Consider the following 18639-nt stretch of genomic DNA (forward strand, 5'->3'; position numbering starts at 1 on the left):
TCACTCCAGGCCCTTGTCCGAAGTCCCTCTCCAGCTCTCTTGGAGCCCCTTCACGCACTGGAAGGGACTCTGAGGTCTCCCCAGAGCCTTCTGTTCTCAACACCGAATACCTTCAGCTATCCCAGCCTGTCTCCATAGCAGAAGAGCTCATATATGGGAGAAGAGAAAGGTGGTCTAAAACAAGCAAAGCTGCATTTTGTAGATGCAAATGCATCCCCCAAGGAAGAGTCCTTTGGTGTTCAGGAATTTTGGTGCTGTGCAGCTGTGGTGGAGCATTTGGCTTCAGTATGGGCTGTCAAACAGCTGCTGCAAGGCTAGAGAGCTGCTGGTGCTCAGCCCCTGAAGCTCCCAGATTTCTGTGCATGCTGAGGCATAGGGAAGGCTCACCTATCAGTTCATTCCAGACGGAATTTAGGTTTTAGCACACTGAATTTTCCCCCCTGGATATAAATAAACCATGGAGGAACAAAAGCAACCCAAACCATACATCACCAGCTTTCACAGTGGGATTTCACCAAGCCCTGAGACAGATGAAGGGCCTGGGAGATAGCACAGACCCAGTGTGTGTGTCTGTAGTCGCTCCGCCGCTTCCCTGAACTTTGAAAACACATGGAGACACAAGGAATGAACTGGAACACTGAACAAAGATGTAAATACAGTGAAGACAGAAATGCTGAATTCCCACACCAAGCATTTGAAACACTAAATCAGAACATGCATAACAGAACTCTCCTTCACTGCACTAAAAAAGAACTTGTGCTTTTGCTGCTGGATGTCCTATGCTCAGTTTCTAGCTTGCGACCACTGAGCTGTGCTTTCTAAGTCCCACAAATCCAATGCCAGCCTGGAACATATGGACTGCACCATTCCGTGCCAGCCAGTAGGGATGGCACCAGGAATCAGAGACATTAATCCTGCAAATACAAGCATCAATCCCCTCTGGTGACCCAGCACCTGGCTGGGTTGGGGGCTTAGCCAAGAGGCCTGAGGACTGGCACTGTTGAGGCATAAGTGTGGCATGACCCCATCTTTTTATCAAGAAGTATTTGCTGGTTTATGGCTGCTGGGAAGCCCAGTTGGAAAGAGGTGAAGTTCTCTGTCTGAAGCCTGGATAAAGACAACACAGCCATCATCCAGCATTAAACAGAGAATATCTGTGAGGAGTGACCCGAAGTCCCTCACTGGTGAGAGCTCACACAGATATATCAGCCCAGCCCCACTGAGTTTTCCCTGCTGTGACCAGCACAGACCTCTTTTGGCCACCAGGAACTTCTGCCTTGGAGAACACAGGCTGAAAAGGCATTTAGTGCATGCCAAGTATAAACAAACAGAATAATGGCATAATATAAGAAACACAAATAATAGGCAGCTTTCATTCTGCAGCATCAATAAGAGGCACAACCAACTGGGGAAGCCTTCTGTGGGCTGGGAGGGAGGGAGCAGGGGCAAGGCAGGGCACTGAGTCCTGGGAGGAGAGAGCTGGTCAGGAAATCCCAAAAGCCACCAGCAAGCAGCCTGCTGCTGCAGACAGGCTGTCCTAACTCCAGAGAGCGCAGGGATGCTCCCAGGAGGTTCTGCAACAACCCTTCCTGGACTTCTTGTGAACCACAGTGTCCCTTCCAGCACATGGATGTCTCATGGCCCCTTGGAAGCTACAGCCCTTACTCTGGTATGTATCATTACTTTCTAAGAGAAAAGAAAGCCAACAGAACCTCTTATTCAGCCAGCAGGGTTTCAGGGTTTGCAAAGGTTTTTCTTCACTGGAACACCTCCTGAATTTCAATGGGATTTGGGGACTGAAACCTCAGACTCCTCTAAAAGCTCCAGCGTACTCATTAAACAAATCTCAGTGCTTTATCAGCAGAGCAAGGAGGCAAATGAAACCACTGACAACGATGGACATCTCAAGAGACCAGTGGATCAGTTCAATTCCCTGTTCTCCAGTGCCCAGGGCCCCTCAGCCAGCACAAGTCCCTATGCTGTGTCCTCCAGCCCAGCCACCCTGACCCAATGTCCTACACAGGGAGGACACTCATGGGCACTGCAGCTCTCCTCTGAAGCATGTGCTAGCTGCTTGAACACTTCTGAAACGAGGCAAGAAGAAGCCAAACTCTGCAGACAACCCTACACAAACCAGTGGGAAATTCCACTTTCCAGCCTTTGCACTGCATTAAATCCTAGGGCTTGGCTCCTTGGATTTATATTCCTCTATGGTTTCATTTTTCCCTAAAAAAAAATAAAAAATCACAAGCTGTTAAGCTTCAAAACTTAATATTTCCTTAACTTGGAGATTTTCAGCTCAACAACTCTTAAACATAAACCTCTTTGACTGAAGCCTCCTGAAGTAAGCTGTCTCCCGCAAGTCACCATCTCAGCCCCTGTCTGCAGGATGGCCAATCCCTTCCCATACCACCACTGTGGGCTCTTGCCCTCTGCCCCAGCTGCTGTATCAGGGCAGAACCTCACATGGAGGTTGTGTGGCTACATATGTCCCCACAGCTGGCACGTGCCACTGCAGGGGCAGGTCAGCTACAGGCACCGAACGAGCGACACCATGGGTCTCCCAATGCCCTGTGTCACTGTCCTCAGTGACAGCACAACTGAATGAGTGGCCTTGGAGCAACTCAAGGTGGGCCTTGAGACGCAGACAGGACAGTTTCTGAAAACAGTGCTGGAAAAAGTATGTTTCTACTAATCCTTCTGAAGATGAGGTGTAGGCCACACCTCGCCTCAGAGCAAGGACTTAAAAAGTGTATCAGATGGGTGGATGTACACAAACATATAATGGAACATAGCATTTTCCTGGAAAACCACTGTCACAGGTCAGTAAAGAGACATCTCTGGAAGTCCCATTCTCCTGGGGAATTCACAAGCATCTCGCAGCCCTAACAGCAGGGTTGGATCCACCTGGTGGTACAATGGCTTTTATCACCAACATTGCTCAGCACAGCTGAAATGAGGGCACCAGGCTCCCACGGGCTCTGAGGGATGCTTTGCCAAGCAACCTGAGGAGACAGATTCATGTAGGAGCACTGTGTGTGCCATGGTGTTCAAGCTTTTTGTAGAGACCAGGGAAAGGCAGTGCTGCTCCAACAGCAGTGCGCAGAGAAGGCTGGGGGAAGAACTGATAAAGATCAGAAGACAGAAGTCTGAGGACCAGTGAAGAACCAAGTTACCAAGGAAAAGGCTGTGGCAAGATGTAGAACCGGGAATGAGCTGGAAGGGACTATCCAGAACCATAAAGCTCAAGGGAACAAGGAGAAGCATCTCCTAGTTTTTGAGTCTAAAAAAGAAGCCAAAATCCCCCAGTCTCCCTGTCCTTCAGTCTCTGGAGATCACAAGGGCTAGCTTGGTCCCCTGCACTAGGGTGGCCCCATGACATGTTACTGCCCTCAGAGTCATTTAGTTAAAACCTATTTCTGTGTAGAAAATTTGAAGGAAAGGCTTAAATGTATGGCAAAAAGTTAAGAGGCAGGTAAGAAAGTCCTCAAGGTGGCCTTATTGCTAAACTGAAAGCTTTACTTAGTAGCTGTAGTTGTCCACTGTTCTTAAGTGTCCTCACACCTGCATTAATATACAGGGAACAGCTAAGGCAGCAAGTTCTTTGGGAAGCAACAGTCAGCAATGCCAAGGTAATACTTACGGCCTCAAATAGCATGATCTGGGTCACTAGAAGCCTCTCATGAAGGATGTTCTTGGGAAAACAACACAGTTCCAAGTTTTGGGACATGTAAGGAGTAACAGGAAAAGTTACATGAACCAGGCATAGATAAAGGTGGTTACAGCAGTGAAATGTCAAACACTGTGGCAGCAAAATACACCCTCAACTCTCTCTGCAGTTATTTCTCATTAACACAAAAACAAAAAAGCAATTTAAAACCTTAAAGGCTTAATTTGAAAATATTTTGAAAATTTAATTTCTTGTAACTACAATAACTCAACAGAATTGGATGGGGCTCAGCAGGCTTCAGGCCACAGCAATTAGCTGAGTAAGACTGCAGGATCCTTCAGTTAAAACAAAAGGTGGTTTCTACTACCAGCATACACTGAACACTTGAGGCAAATCAGGTGCAACAGTTCTCTCTGAGCTGCCTAATTCTACTCCCTCCTTTTGCCATTTTGCTGGTCAAGTGCAATGATTTCCATGTCCTTGGGCTGGACAAGTCTCTGCACACGGTGGGCACTGCTAGAGAGCCCTGCTGAGCATCCCTCTGAAGGGCTTCACTTTCCTGTTCTCATTTTTGATCCTCAACCACCTTTTCCCCCTTTTTTTTTATTGCCCTTTCTTGTTCTTTTTTTTCTCCCAGCATCCTTTTCCCAAAAAGGCTCTTGTGGCTTAGGTAGGGAGTGGTGACAGAAGTGGTAGAAGGAGAGAAGCAAGTTTCTGAAATAAGGAGCAGAGCAAGAGTCCTCCCCATAAAACTGAGCACAGGCCATACATGCCCCCATGGCACACATCTTCATTAGCATCTAATGTATTTATTTATTTGGTCCCAATTAGGCACTGCTTAAACTCTGTTCACATAAGACAACCCAAGGGCCAACCCTGAATTGCTGATCCAACACATACAATTGCTCCCTCAAAGTGTCAATGTAGATAAACCACCAGCAAGGAGCCAACAGGGTATTCCCTCTGCTGTCTGCAAAAGGGAGGACAAGTCAGGCCCCTTCAGCCACACCTGGAAATCCTGTACCACTTCTGCACCCCATCACACAAGCCCAGCTCTCCCTGTTCAGACTGAGAGCCAGGCCTCAAAGCAACCCTTAATAAATACCAGATCACAAAACCTCCAAACCTCACTCAACACAACTGATTGCACTTGCTGCTGCTTGCCAGGACCTACTGCCCACTAGCCAAGGGCAGGGAATAAAGGCTCCATCCAACACTTAGCTCCAAACCACCCCATTCATTTGCAGCTTTGTCTATGACATTTTGTAAGGAGGATCCAATCTTTAATTCCCCTTTGAGAAAACAGCAAGGGGAGAAAGGATCTAGGTGCTTGTTCCATAGGGAAAAAAAAGAGAGTTTAGCCACTCATCAGTAATGGCACACTGGAAGGAGACAGGACATAGCTTGGGGTATCTGGGTAAGATTAGTAGAGAAGAGGGCAGAGAGCATGTTCCAGCACGAACTTAGCCCCCGAGGGACTGTCTGGGTGGCAAAAAGCCCAGAACCGCCACCCATCCTGGCCCTGTTTTCCATTACCTCAGCCCACACACACTCCCTTCCACCCTCCTGCCAGCCATGCTGAGTTGCTCCTCTCCAAAGGCTACAATTGCTGAGCACAGGCAAAATAAGAGCCTTGCATTCATAGTGTTTGGGGTCCAAGACACCTTTTTGGCAGGGCAGCTGGTCACAGGAGCAAACACAACCCCCGGACACACCTAAGGTGGCTACAAGCACTTCTCTTGGAACACCCCAAGGAATAATGCACCAGCCAAGGGCTCCTGACAGAATAGGATCCTTCTCTTATCACCTCTTCTGCAATGAGATGCTCACCTGAGACTTGAAGATAAAGTAGGTCCATGTGGAGCAGATCTATTTGCAGCTAATACAATTGCAGAGCAGACAATGCTGTGGTCCCACACACCAGCTCAGCTGGTTGGCTTTCTGCTTGTCCCAAGCAGGTGAACACCAACTACCTGTTCACTATAAGGAACGAAACACTTAGAGGTGGCAACACAACGTGGAAAAAAACCCAAACAGCGACAGGTCCTGCAACAGGAACAGCAGCAGTAGGGGAAATTCATGTACAAAGGAGAGGTGAAAGGACAGCCACCTGGAAAGGCATTTTACCATCCTGTAAAGGGAAGCCAAGTTGCTTTCCCATCGTGGAGTGGGAACCTGTATTTGCATCAATGCAGTGGACTATGGACCTCCAAGCTTTCAGATAAGCCATCCTCAAGGACCAGATCACACAGAGGCTTCTAACCCTCGATACAGCTATCAAACACTGCAGCTTTGTTGCCACCATGCCATCATTACCATGGCATGACCGTGTCCCAACTCTGCAGAGGGAAGAGCAGTACTTCAACAACCCACACCTGGTATTTGTCTCTTCAAGTGGTATTTTCACACCTGAGCTTAAACCGATTTGTTTTTTCTAAATCAACCTTTCAGACTCTGCTCAGAGAGGCCACGGCTGCATCTGTGGAGCCATTGGATGGCCAGTCCCACCAGGGCAGGGTGCTTGGAGATGTGACTAGCAGGAGAGGGGAGGCAGGGCAGATGGCCTGTGGGCAGCCACTCTGACCACTCCTCACGAACACAGCTCTGAGCGTACACTGGCACAAAATGAGGGACTGAGCCAACCAGGGCCAAGGGAAGTTATCACTTTTATGCCTCAAAGATACCTCACAACAGCCTGACAAAGATTTGACTTGCATTGTACCTTGGCAAACAGCACAGGACAAGCTTTCCTTTGGAGCTGCCCATACAGGATCCATCCCTCCCACACTGCCGAGCGTGGCTGTGCCCCAGACCTGCCTTAGTCAGTCACCTACAGACAACACCCGGAGCTTTTCTTCAAAGTTTAATACTCAGAATATTTTATTGGCTGGATAGCCTCTTACTGAAATTACTGTACAATTTTCACTTGTTACAGCCAAAATTGAGGGCAATTTTGCTTAAATAAGCCTATCTGCCCATTAGCTCTATATCACCAGGGAAATTTGCTCTCACTTGTGCATATGACATCATCTGTTGATATAACCCCACTGAAACAGGCATTTCAAACCCTTACACTCTGCCATTCCACATGCTGCAATTATACTCAAGATTAAATGAATCTCTGACACTAGGCTTGCACTGTGTTTCACTTCTCTGCCCCATGCTCTTTGCTTGCTTGGCTGTTCCAAAGAGACTATTTGCTTCTGGAGACTTGCATGGTTACCATCACCCCCAGAATCCCAACTACAGTAACTAAAGGGTTTAGAACAGCTACAAGTATTTTATACATTCTCCTTCTAAAACAACTTGTATACGAGAACCCCCAGTGAGCACAACCCAACCAGTGTTTACCATGTCTGGTGAAAGCAACTGCTGCAGATCCAACTGTGCAAGTCCTCTGAGTGGGGAAACCCTCAACCTGCCAAATCCTGCCTAATGCCCTTCTGATCCCACGGAAGGGCTTTGCTGCTGCAAAACACAGGTCAGTTGCATTAATACTCACACATAGGAAGGATTAAAGCCAAGTTTAATAGTTACCATACAACTGCCAAAATGTTTTCTTACTAAGTATTCTCTCAGTCTCCACAGCATTGCTGCTGTTACTATACACAGATGGAGCAGACAAGCATTTGCAGTGATACAGCATTCAGCCAGGAGCCTCGAGGAGCTCAGTGCCAGCCACATCCATGCTTCCCTTTACCTGAGAGTCCTCAGAAACCTTTGAGGTTTCTACTTTATATAACAACCAAGAATGGTCCAAAACCTAAACTCTGCCTCTTAGCATCATGTGTAGGCAATCATCAATAAACCCACAGGCACTGAGAGGACTACCTGCCCACCTAAGCTTTTGGATTTGCCAGAGATTAGTTCCCTCAGCATTCCCAAGAATTTATCCACTGGCATTGACCTCTCTGTGAGCTCTCTAGGCACACCCTACAGCATTCAAGCTAATTCTCTTCTCCACAAAACCCTCACAGGAGTCATTATGTGAGGCAACCTCAGAGCCTGCAGCTCCTCAGAGGAACAGCCCAGCCAGCAATTCCCAAATCAAAGGTATTTCATTTTACAAGTGGAGTCACAGGCCCTGCAAACTTAGTAGTTAGAAAGAAACCATAAACCAAAGAGCAATGAAGCAGGTCAGAAATTGAGATGCAGGAAGGGCTGTTTTAGGCAATTATATAATTAGTGGTCACTTTCAGACAGGAATAAAGCCCTGCTTACCACTTGGGCTTCTCACCAATCATAGCTGCAAAGCTTATGGAACTGCAGTTCAGTTGGTTTTGAAGCTGACAACACAAATCAGACTCGCTGCTGTGTGCTTGGTAAAGAGAAGTAGCTAAAATACTTCCAGGTAGCTCCCAGGAGAACTTACAAGCCCTCTTATCTCCGGGCTCAGAGTGCAGCTACCCCAAAACCCATAAAAAAGAAACGATAGTACTTATTAAAATACTAAATTTTATTTTTTTCCACAATACATTTAGTCTCCCCACTATTTCCATTGGTCTGACCACCACCACCACCATGCCTTATCAAAACATTCCATACATAGTTAAAATGAAGCTGAGGGTGGAGTCCCGTCTTTGAAAACTAAACAGGCATTTTGGACAACACATTCTTGGCAAGGTAATCTGGATGACATTTATCAGACACAGGAGGGAAAGCTCTTTTTCAGCATTTGTAAAAAGAACAGCCAAATAATGGTTACAGAAATAAGACTGCAGGTTTTAATGAACTGTTTAAACTGTTTTCTTTTCTTACAGAGTCTGTCTCCACTGCCAGAGAGCTTGAATGACCTGCAAGTGTACACAAAGAGTTAGAAATTGAAATCCAGTTTTCACATTATTTGCAGTTTACTATCTCCACTTACCCCATAAAATACTGACATTAAATTATAACAAAAATGCATTCCTTTCAGAGAAAATCCAGTTGAAAGCAAGACATTAGGTCCTTCTGCTAAGCAGCCTGTTACACTCAGTCACAACAGTGAGAATTCAGAGAAGGTGAGTGAGGGGATGGGTGGGGACCAGGCTGGGCAAACACTGGCTGAACTCTGCCTCCCTGGCTCATGTCAGACCTGCCCCAGCAGCTGAGCCTCACTGCTTTTCAACATTCCTTCAAGAACCTATCAATTTGCCCATCAGACAAGTTTATTCTGAACCACTGAGGGAAGCAGAAAAGCATAAGGAATTCTGTCACTGGAAAAAAGTTAACTTACAGGAATTCTGATAGGGAAATCCAAGACACATTTTAGACCAGTCTATGTGAAGTAGTAACTAATTCATAAACTTGCTTCCTGGTACCACCTTTTGGCTTGCCCTCTCTCTCAGGAGCTCAGTTGACTTTGGGAGAAAAATGCCATAATCTCCATCACAAAACAGCTCAGTCTCCCAGACACCCTCCTCAACAAAGGGCTGAACACCAGACTGGCTAGGTGGCCAAATTCAGCAGCAAGGAAAACCACAGCTCATTTCCTTAGCCAATATGGTGCCAAAAGGAAAATTCTGTGGGTTTAGCAAGCAAGAGATAATTTACCAACCATAGAAGAGCTGGAAAAATGTAATAAAATATTAGCTTTCCCATCTTAGCCCACTAAACCCTTAAAATCAGTCCCATTTATTTAATTTGAAGTATTGTTTGCGGTTTTTGAAACCTTTGAAACAGTCCAAAGCTTGTAGAGATTAAGAAGTGGAAAAGAATCCCTAAATCAGGTTATAAAAGTTTTTGGACTTTATCAAGTTCCAATAAACTCAGTTACCTTCTGGTCCTCCGTCCTGAAGCAATTCTTAACATAGTTGGCAAATTTGGGTTCCAGCTTAGGAAGGGTAGTACCCTATTTTGAAAAAAGCAAGCTTTAGTGTATGCAGGTCACTTAATGATTCCAATAAATAACTTGGGAAGCTGAAACCCTTTGCAGCACATGTGGAATTTTACTGAACCCACCTTGCAGCTTCCCACACCAATCCCTTTAAAGCAGTTTTCCTTCTGTGCAACACCCAGTTTCTCACAGGAGTGAGGGGTTACACAGACAACGTACAAGGCCCTGTGCTCATACTCCAGAGCATAACAACAAGTATTCACAACTGAAAATAACCTTGTTTGTACTAAGGAGTCACACGGTAGTCAGACAAACTAGAATTAAATCTGTATTTTATTTAGATATTAGGAAGAAGGTTTTCCTGAGGGTGGTGAGACACTGTCCCAGGTTGCCCAGGGAGGCTGTGGCTGCCCCAACCCTGGCAGTGTTCACAGCCAGGTTGGCTAAAGCCTTGAGCAACCTGCTCTGGTGGGAGGTGTTCCTGCCCAGGGCAGGGGTTGGGGCTGGATGATCTCTAAGGTTCATTCCAGCCCCTCAGCATACCATGATTCTATGAATTTATGGGTTCTTACTGCAGCATGCAGCCTGAGAGTATCCTTCACAGGTAGGTTCTCAACTTCAGCTCTCTAAAGAAAGCATTAACTGATCTCCCACCTATCCCTTAAAACTCATTTTAATACATTATTTCTCTTAATTTAAGGAACTGTTCGAGAAACATCTGCTTGTTATCCCTGAAATTGTCTTTGTACATACTCAGATGTACCAGGCAGATTCAGTTAATAATTCATAGATACAGGTTTATCTTCATGTTTTTAACATCTTCATGCAAACACAGTATGCAATTTTAGGAGTCACTGACTTGCTCTCCCATGTCCCATGAGGAACATTTACCCATTTTTCAGTTGCATGAGCTGAAATGTCCCTACCCAATTAGGACAGTGCCCTTAGCTGCTACTCAGCACATTGCACAGACAGCAACTTTCTGTTCACAGCTAACAGTTACACTAGGAATATCTCAAAGTGCAATACAGCAACCAAAAATATCTTGGATTTGGACAATGTCTTTTCTATTAGCTTCTTCACATCTACTTACAACATAAAGAGTTCCACTAATTTTATGTGATTTTTTCAAGCTGCTAACCTGCTGGCTGTCAACTGGCAGTGCTGTATGGGAACACACACACCTTACCTTACACTAAGGGATGCTCTAGCATCATCTCAGAAAATACCAGATTAAACTGCCTTGTGCTTACACGTTTCCCAGTAAAAACACTCTGCAGCACCAGAAGGAGATTTTAAAGCTCCTTTGTGCTAGTTATCTGCTCTGCATGCTTCCCTCCACAGGGACACATCCACTGTGAGCAGTCCAGCCCCTCCTGCTTATGCTGCAGAAACACTAATCATGGCTCCTCCCAGTCCTGCACAGCACCAGCCCAGCATCCAGGAGGTTAGTGCGACCCAGCAGGATGGTACCATCCATCACTGCCAGGCTCACAGTCCAGGGGTACACACTGCCATCTGCCATCACCACCTGTCATTGCCCACTCTGCATCCAGTCTGTATGCAAACACTTCTCTTGGTTTGCATTCCTGGGACAAAAGAGCCTCAAAACACTAAGGAGGGTAAAAGGTTTATCATCCTGAACTAAGGAAACCCAACAGCAAACAGAATACTTCACAGCACCAATATTATCTATAATTCAGTCTCCAGTGAAGCATTTGGTTCAGCCGCAAGTGAGCTCATGACCTCGAAGCACACCTCACTACCACCTGAGTACAGGTGTGGGCTGAATTGCACACCCCCAGCCAGCACACATAGGCTAAGGGGGAAAAACTGCCACACTGTTACCCAACCAGCCTGTAACTAAAATTCAGTTTGCCTTTTTGTACTTACATAGCAGCTAAGAATAACTCATGTACATAACCATGAAGGACTAGTCAAAGCTGGTTAACAACCACAAGCCAAGTGACTGCCCTGCCACCTTCAGAAGGTGAAACATCCATTGAGGAGAGACTCAATTGACCCATCTCCCTTCAAAACGCAAATGCTTCCAGGTCTTGGTTTTCAGTGATTCACTAGCTCATACCACAAGCAACTATCTCCCTCTTCTGGAAGTTATCAAGCCCTGCAAGCATCTGGATAGCTGAGCTGGATACTGCTTCAAGACCAAGCTATTCCAAGCATGTGAAAAACTCTCTCCCCATTTTACTCTAGTAACCTACAATGTGTACACTAGTTAAGAAATATTTAGAGTAAGTATGTGCTTTTCTAACTGAGACATTTCACCATGAAATACCAGCACTACTGGAGGAATACAGAAACAAAGTGGTTTTGTTTCTCCTGAGTACAGGAAGCTTCTTTCTGTCCCAAATGCATTTTCATTTCTGAGCTTCAACACCTACACAGTAATAACAGCACAGCAATCAGCAACATGTAACCACTTCTTAAAAACACCCAATTCTTCTCACCTGTAGAAGTGTAAAAGTAAGTCTGAGAAACCAAAGGTTTCCAAAAACTCACCTTATCTACAGAGGCTTGCATTTTTGCTTTTATCTCCTCTACTGACAGAGGGACTTTTGGTGTTTTTGGACTTAGAGTTTTATCCTTCTTCGAATCTGGAGTCTGAAAATTATTCATTCCATTAGCAACCTGCACATAAAGCTATTTAGTAAACAAGATCAAGTTTTGTAAGACAAGAATGTTAGAACCTACTGTAGAACTGATGTAGAAAAACTAACCTATCACATAAGTTCAATTTGTGCTCAATTTGCTTTATTTCCAACACATTCCTCAGACAAGAACAATATTTAAGTCTGGAATTACTAGTTATCAGAGCACCTTATGGTCCTCAGCTCTCTCCCAACAGAAATGAAACTGAAAACAGCCAAAACATTCACTGCTTCAGTTTCCTTCACATCTGCAGCCAGATTAGCTCACAGCACCTCTGCACTGCTCTCCAGTTGCTGTCCTGCCATCCACCCCCAGCTAATCTCCTGGCAGGCATGTTTGAGACATGCAGCAAGGAAAAGCTGCAGAAGGAAGCTGGACACAATTACAAAGCATGGAACAAGAGGAAACCTATCAGTTCTGAAATGGATCAGCTCAGTGAGAGCCCCTTAAGAGCAGCAGCCTGTAGCTACACTCCAGGGGCAACACACTTGGCAGTCACCCTCTTGTACCAGCAGCCACACAAAACTAACACAACTTGTATTTCAAATCAAGGGATCACCAATATTCCCAAGGTACAAAATGTCTGATTTCAGATCTTGGCTGCTGTAGTTATCTATTGATCCTGGAAGAGCTTCAGAGGGGACCATGAAGCAGTGAACAGTTTCCTCAACAGGATTCAAAAACCTAACCTAAAGGTTATCTTGCTGTTTGAAGTTACCATGAGGCAAGAAAACTAGCTTCCACACTAAAATAAACCCTTGTTTTACTGAACTGTCTTCACTCACTTTTGATTTAGCTGCTGGTGTGGATGGCTTAGAGTCTTTTCCATTCTGCTTTGCTTTCTGCATGTTTTTTCCTGAAACCTCACGGACAGGCTGAAAAGAGAACACACAAGTTCATTGGCCAAATGAACTGCAAGTAAATGCCAAGATCAGTAAAATAATCCTCAAGATGTAGTGACAAGTTCATATACTACTTAACCTCAAAAACCTTTCTCCCTGCCCAGAAAACATGATCCACATCCATTACTGAAGGAAAACTCACATCACAGGGACAGAATTAGGAACTTGTTGTGCAGCACAATACCCAAGATCAATATGGAAATGTGTGGGACCCCCACAACATTTCCCTTCAATGACACCTGTAGTTACAGGTCATCATGCATCTTCTGAGGGCAGACACCGCATTAAGTTTAATTTTAGATGGCACTGCAATTCCACAAGCTGACTCAGTGCTCCTCTTTCTGTAACACAGCCATTACCTCATTTGGCATTTCATACAGAAACATCATCTGGGATGTGCATGGGCAACAATACCACACATGTTTTTAAAACATGGACTTTCATATTCCTATATAAATACATCAAGGGACCGTTTTGTTCAGCCACACTAGACCAGATGCCAGGAATCTGCAGCTCAGATTGTCTTTTCTAGGCCTTAAACCACTGTGCACTACCACCTATGTAAATTCATTAGGACAGAGCAGCACATAGTGAAGCAAAACATTAAATATTTGTTTGGTCCAAACAGTAGATATGAGCATAAAAATTCAAGCCAAAGTACACAAGCTGAATGAAAAAACCTCCCTTGCCCCTGGCAGGTGCCCAGCTGTGTGTGTTTTACCACCAGACAGCACTCAAGGGCTGACTGAACTGCACCATCCAAGCACTGCCCTGCCTGCAGGGAGCCTTTCCAGAGGCTCACACATTCACATCCTTTGGCATTTCAAGCTGTTGTGCAAGTCCTTTGCACAACACATAGGACTAACTGGAAGGGCAAAGCACGACCCACTTTTGAGTAGGATTTGGTTCGCTGCCCAACAGCCACAGAGGCCCCAGAGCAGCCTGACAGCTGCATGTGTGCTGTTCAAAGTCATCAGCACTCTGCTGCCAAGGAAATCAAACAGGGGTTGGATGCACATCCAGATTCAAGTGTCCTCATGGCCTATTACACTTTCTTTATACAGACTGAGATAAAACAGAAGCATCCCATTCACACATTGCAGACAGCTGTGCTTAACTCACTGATGTAAGGAATATTCCTGTCACATCACAATGTGTCTACGTATATGACACTTACCTTCTTCATTGGTGTTTTAATTTCCTCCTCATCGTCCTCTAAGTCATCCTCATCACTACAATTAGAAAGGAAGTCACTCACCATAACTCAAGATTCACAGGAGGAATTGATCCTTCCCTTCCAGTGAAATGTTTTATTTACAAAGGAAGCAAACAACCTTCCAAGTCTACCTCATGCCTTGTTTCAACACATGTAAAGTGTTAGACCAAATAGTACTGTTAAAGCAGTTAAATGCATTCCCTTCTGCTCTAATGCTGAAGGCATTTATCTTTAGGGACTGCCATCCACTACTACTGATAAAGAAATTCTAACGGTGTTAGAAGTTAATCAGCAACAGGACTCTAAGTTTTGTAACCCAGTGTGACATATCTGAAAAACACTAATTTAGATTGCAGTGTGGAGATAAACAAGGCAATTCTGATTCTTCCCCAGCCAAGATAAAACAGCAATTTGACACCAAGTTTATTGAGCTCCAGTTATGTCACACAATATATACTGTAAAAGTTAGACCTGTATTTCAGAATACATTATCAAAAGAATACATACTCATCATCATCGTCATCATCATCATCCTCCTCATCATCTTCTGATAACTTGGCCTTTTTCTTTAAAACAGAAAAGTGTGTTAAGTGTCGATACCATTTTGTGGTAGTAAGAGCAACCTTCATCCCACTTTGTGGCATAATTACAAGACCATCTCCCATAAATTTAGCTAAGACCTGCCAAGTCCAAAGCCAGTGACAAATGTACAAGTATGCTATGAGCACATGAACCTATTCTTCTACATCACAGAGCTTTTCACCTGGCATTTCAATTCCTGCAGTACACAAGAGCCTGCACACACTGTTACTGCAGGAGACAACATTCCCACCCCTCCAGCAAGGCTTTGGGAACTATCTGTACTTAACTACACCTCTGTGGTTGAGTACTTGTCAAGACCCAAGTACAAAATAATGCTTTCCCAGATATTAAGTGAATCACAGCAAGCCATCCAAGTGCTCACTCCTGAGGCAGCATTAACACCAAAAGAAAAGGTGACCGAAACCCACAAACCTGTGGTGTTTTAGCTCCTCCTCCACTCGCTGGTCTCTTTGTTGAAGCGTTCACAATTTTTGTATCTTCTTCCTCCTCATCTGATTCTGGTTCTTCTTCTAATGCTGATGAAGTGAAGACAACATGTCAGAACTCCACCTCATTTAACAGCTAAAGCAAGAAAACTGCTAGTAAGAAACAGAGGAGCATCCCCCACAGCTAAATAGGTTTGGTCTTACTGAGGAGCTGGATGGATAAGAGGAAGTTTCTGACTAGCAGCAAACCACTGAGATCAGGACCTTTTCCCACCAACTGCATGCAGACACTACACTGAAGTCCAAAATCGGTGAACCACCCATACACACTCCTGCTAACACTCCTCACTGCTAAGAGGCCATAGAAAGTCAGAAGCAAAGAAAATGTTACTGCTAAGGAGTAATATTTAAAACCTTAAAAGAAAATTCTACAAAGGAGAAGGCCAGTCCTGGCTTAGTCTAAAGTACAAACTCAACACTGTTTCATGGGCAGTGTTCTCACACTCAGCTGGCTTAGCAGAGAGCCTGCTGTAGGACACTAGCACCCACTTTCAAGGAGAGAAATCAGAACTCAAATTGTAGGGTAAAAACACAAAATGAGAGGCAAGAAAAGACATGAAGCACTTCACTGAACTGCTGTCCTACAGCCACCAAGAATAGTGACTGAAAGATTCAGAGGGTCAGCACTGGATGAAGCACAGCCTGAAGCACCAGCTGCACACATGCCTCAGGTTTTGCTGCTGCTCCAAGTCACAGATGAGCAAGCAGCCACACATACCTACGAGGTGCTGACCGCTGACGTAAACAGGCCCCGACCCACACTTCAACCTCAGCACCACGGGTGGGGTGATCTCAAAGCCTCCTAGTGAAACCTGGGGGAGAAGCATTGGTGTTTAGTCAAATACTCAGCATTGCTCAACAGATAATCCAGCCACATGAAACCGAGAGCACCAGCAGCTGTAGACTCAATGCTAATAGAGCCGTTTACTCCAAGTTCCCATCTGACAGAATATTCCCAAAGCATTAAGAGTCAAATCAGGGTCAATAAGCCACACCAGTTTACTATATTCATTGCTTATCCCAGTGAAAGCACACCAGAGCCAGACCAATCCACATTTGTTTCCATTCCACTTGGCAGCAATGCCAGTTTGAGAATTATCCATCCCACCTGCCTCTAGCATTGTGTAGTTCCACTTGTACATCATCAGCCACATGATGGCATGTCAAACCACATTCCAGATGGCAGGAATGGCAACTACAGTGCCCTTGAATCAAGAAAGGGTAGGAGCCATCTTCAGACTACCTTAGGAACCTCCAGACTACCTTGGGACCTCCAGAAGAACTAGATCCTTGTCATCCCAGGCTTCAAGAAAGCAGCACAGGCTGTAGATGCATCTGCATACACCGCTATGCATTGCTATCATATACACAATTACTATGACTTCTTTTTAAAAATGTGTAATTTGAACAAGTCTATCATCTCCAGATGACTAAACTAATAGGCACAAGAAATATGCTTATATTCACTATCCATCAGAACTGACACCCACTCTTCAGTTTCACTAAAATTCAGTCAAGCCAACCCATTTCTAACTAGTTTTTCTTCCCCGAGACCCAATTTCCAGATTTTTCCTAGCTCCTGCACTCACCGTAGGCTGCACTGACATTTTGAGGGATGCCAGTACTACTTTAGTGGGGTTGCCTTCATAGTCCAGTGCTTCTGCTTCTACAATGTGTAATTCGTCTTTGGCTCCAGCCCCTAAGGTAACCTGTGAAGAACAAGGCACATCCTGAGCATCTGCCCAAAGGTCTTAAACTCCATCCACTCTTCTGCATCAATTAATACTGACATTTGCATGTCTGACTACTAATGATTCCACTGCACTCCATCCCAAGCCAATATCCTCTTTCCCCACAATACTGGCACCTGTGAGGTGCAGCTTCAGGCCCATGGTTTGGTGACAATGAAATCAGGCCTCCTGCTACTGGACCACAGCATTGAAATGGGTCAGCAACAAGTTCAGTCAGCCCTAAAGCTGCCCAAGGAAAGGCAACAACTACCACAGCCTCTCCTCCCCTGTTCCTGCCATGTTTCATCTGCCAATTGCTTCCCTTGAGCACACTACACACTTTCCACTTACTCGACATTCACTGAGAAGTCACCTCACAACTGCTCAGTTCAGAACTGCCATTTCTGCACATGCCTCCTGCATTAATTCCCCACTGACTGAGAGCTGCTCTCCCAGGGCACTGCAAAACCAAATTGCCTGGAACTCCTTACTCTGAGCACGAGACAGGCACTTTCTGAAGATTCAAAATTCATAGCTGCAGGGAGGCAAATGAGTGACAGCCATCAGTCAGGCCTGAAATTCCAGTTCACCACACCTCTGGCCTCTGAGTCAGGATTCCATGCAGATGGAAGACATGAAAACCAAGAATCCCAGGACCAGCACAAGGCTGTGTTTCCTTTCCCAATGCCCATATAAAGACAGCTTTCCCCTCTCCCCAGAAGACGGGCATAAACACTGCAGGCAGAGGCACAGAACTAAGTGTCCATTCTGCAAGAGCTGTGCTTCAACAAAGCTGTAATGGCCTAGACTAAGACTGAAGACTGGGAAATGGAACACTGGATTCACTACACCTGGCAAGTTTTATTACTGGCAATTTAAACAGGTGAAATTGCTGCTCTGATCTCACCTCTCCAGTGGGTTGCCCTCCAGCCCATTACTTCTGTCACTTTCACCAATTTAAGTAATACTACAGCACTTAGTACTCACTTATTTCCCGTGTGTTTGGCCAGCATCCAGCCATGTGCTGAAATTCCTGCACACTGAATATAAACAGCTGAGGAAGCACTGACCATCACTCCACATTCTCAGCTATCACTACTAAGGTATTTACAGGAACTCTCATGACACTTTCTACTGCTACACGCATCAATCCTCTTCCTCTTTCACTTTTTTCCTTGCTCTCTTTCTGTACCTCAATGCTCAAGTCCATCACCTCATCTGTATGTGAACAGGCCAGTCAGGCAGCCTTTACACATCCAGGCTTTTATCATGTGCATGGCTAAGTCGCCAGGTACTTGTTACCTTCACACCTCATGTTCCATCTGCTCAGCAAGGTATTTCCTGTTTGAACCCATGTCCAAGACCTTCCAAGCCTCTTAAACATTTCCAGATTGTCATTTGTTACTTTAACCCCCATTTATCCCATGTATCATCTTTTGTCCTTAAAAAGGACAGGTTATTAAGACCTCTTTTTCTCCACAACCCTAACAATGAAGTACTGTTATGCATCCAACCTGCTTCACCCCCATTAAGTACAACATCGGAAGA

General features: G+C 45.1%; 1 protein-coding gene across 1 annotated transcript in view; it reads right to left on the reverse strand.

Annotated features, from left to right (window-relative positions):
- Positions 1-8108: 8108 nt before the first annotated feature.
- The window catches only part of NPM1 (nucleophosmin (nucleolar phosphoprotein B23, numatrin)), a gene marked incomplete at its 5' end in the record, with an annotated part of 11823 nt that continues 1292 nt past the window's right edge, over positions 8109-18639 (reverse strand). The window contains 9 exons of the mRNA XM_009074687.1: positions 8109-8463; positions 9426-9500; positions 12006-12107; positions 12941-13030; positions 14235-14289; positions 14781-14839; positions 15288-15391; positions 16080-16173; positions 16951-17070. Of these exons, the coding sequence (XP_009072935.1) occupies positions 8425-8463; positions 9426-9500; positions 12006-12107; positions 12941-13030; positions 14235-14289; positions 14781-14839; positions 15288-15391; positions 16080-16173; positions 16951-17070 (738 nt within the window). The remainder of the gene's footprint in view (positions 8464-9425; positions 9501-12005; positions 12108-12940; positions 13031-14234; positions 14290-14780; positions 14840-15287; positions 15392-16079; positions 16174-16950; positions 17071-18639) is intronic.

The sequence above is a fragment of the Acanthisitta chloris genome, unplaced genomic scaffold, assembly GCF_000695815.1.
Source record: "Acanthisitta chloris isolate BGI_N310 unplaced genomic scaffold, ASM69581v1 scaffold40040, whole genome shotgun sequence".
Classification (NCBI taxonomy): domain Eukaryota; kingdom Metazoa; phylum Chordata; class Aves; order Passeriformes; family Acanthisittidae; genus Acanthisitta; species Acanthisitta chloris.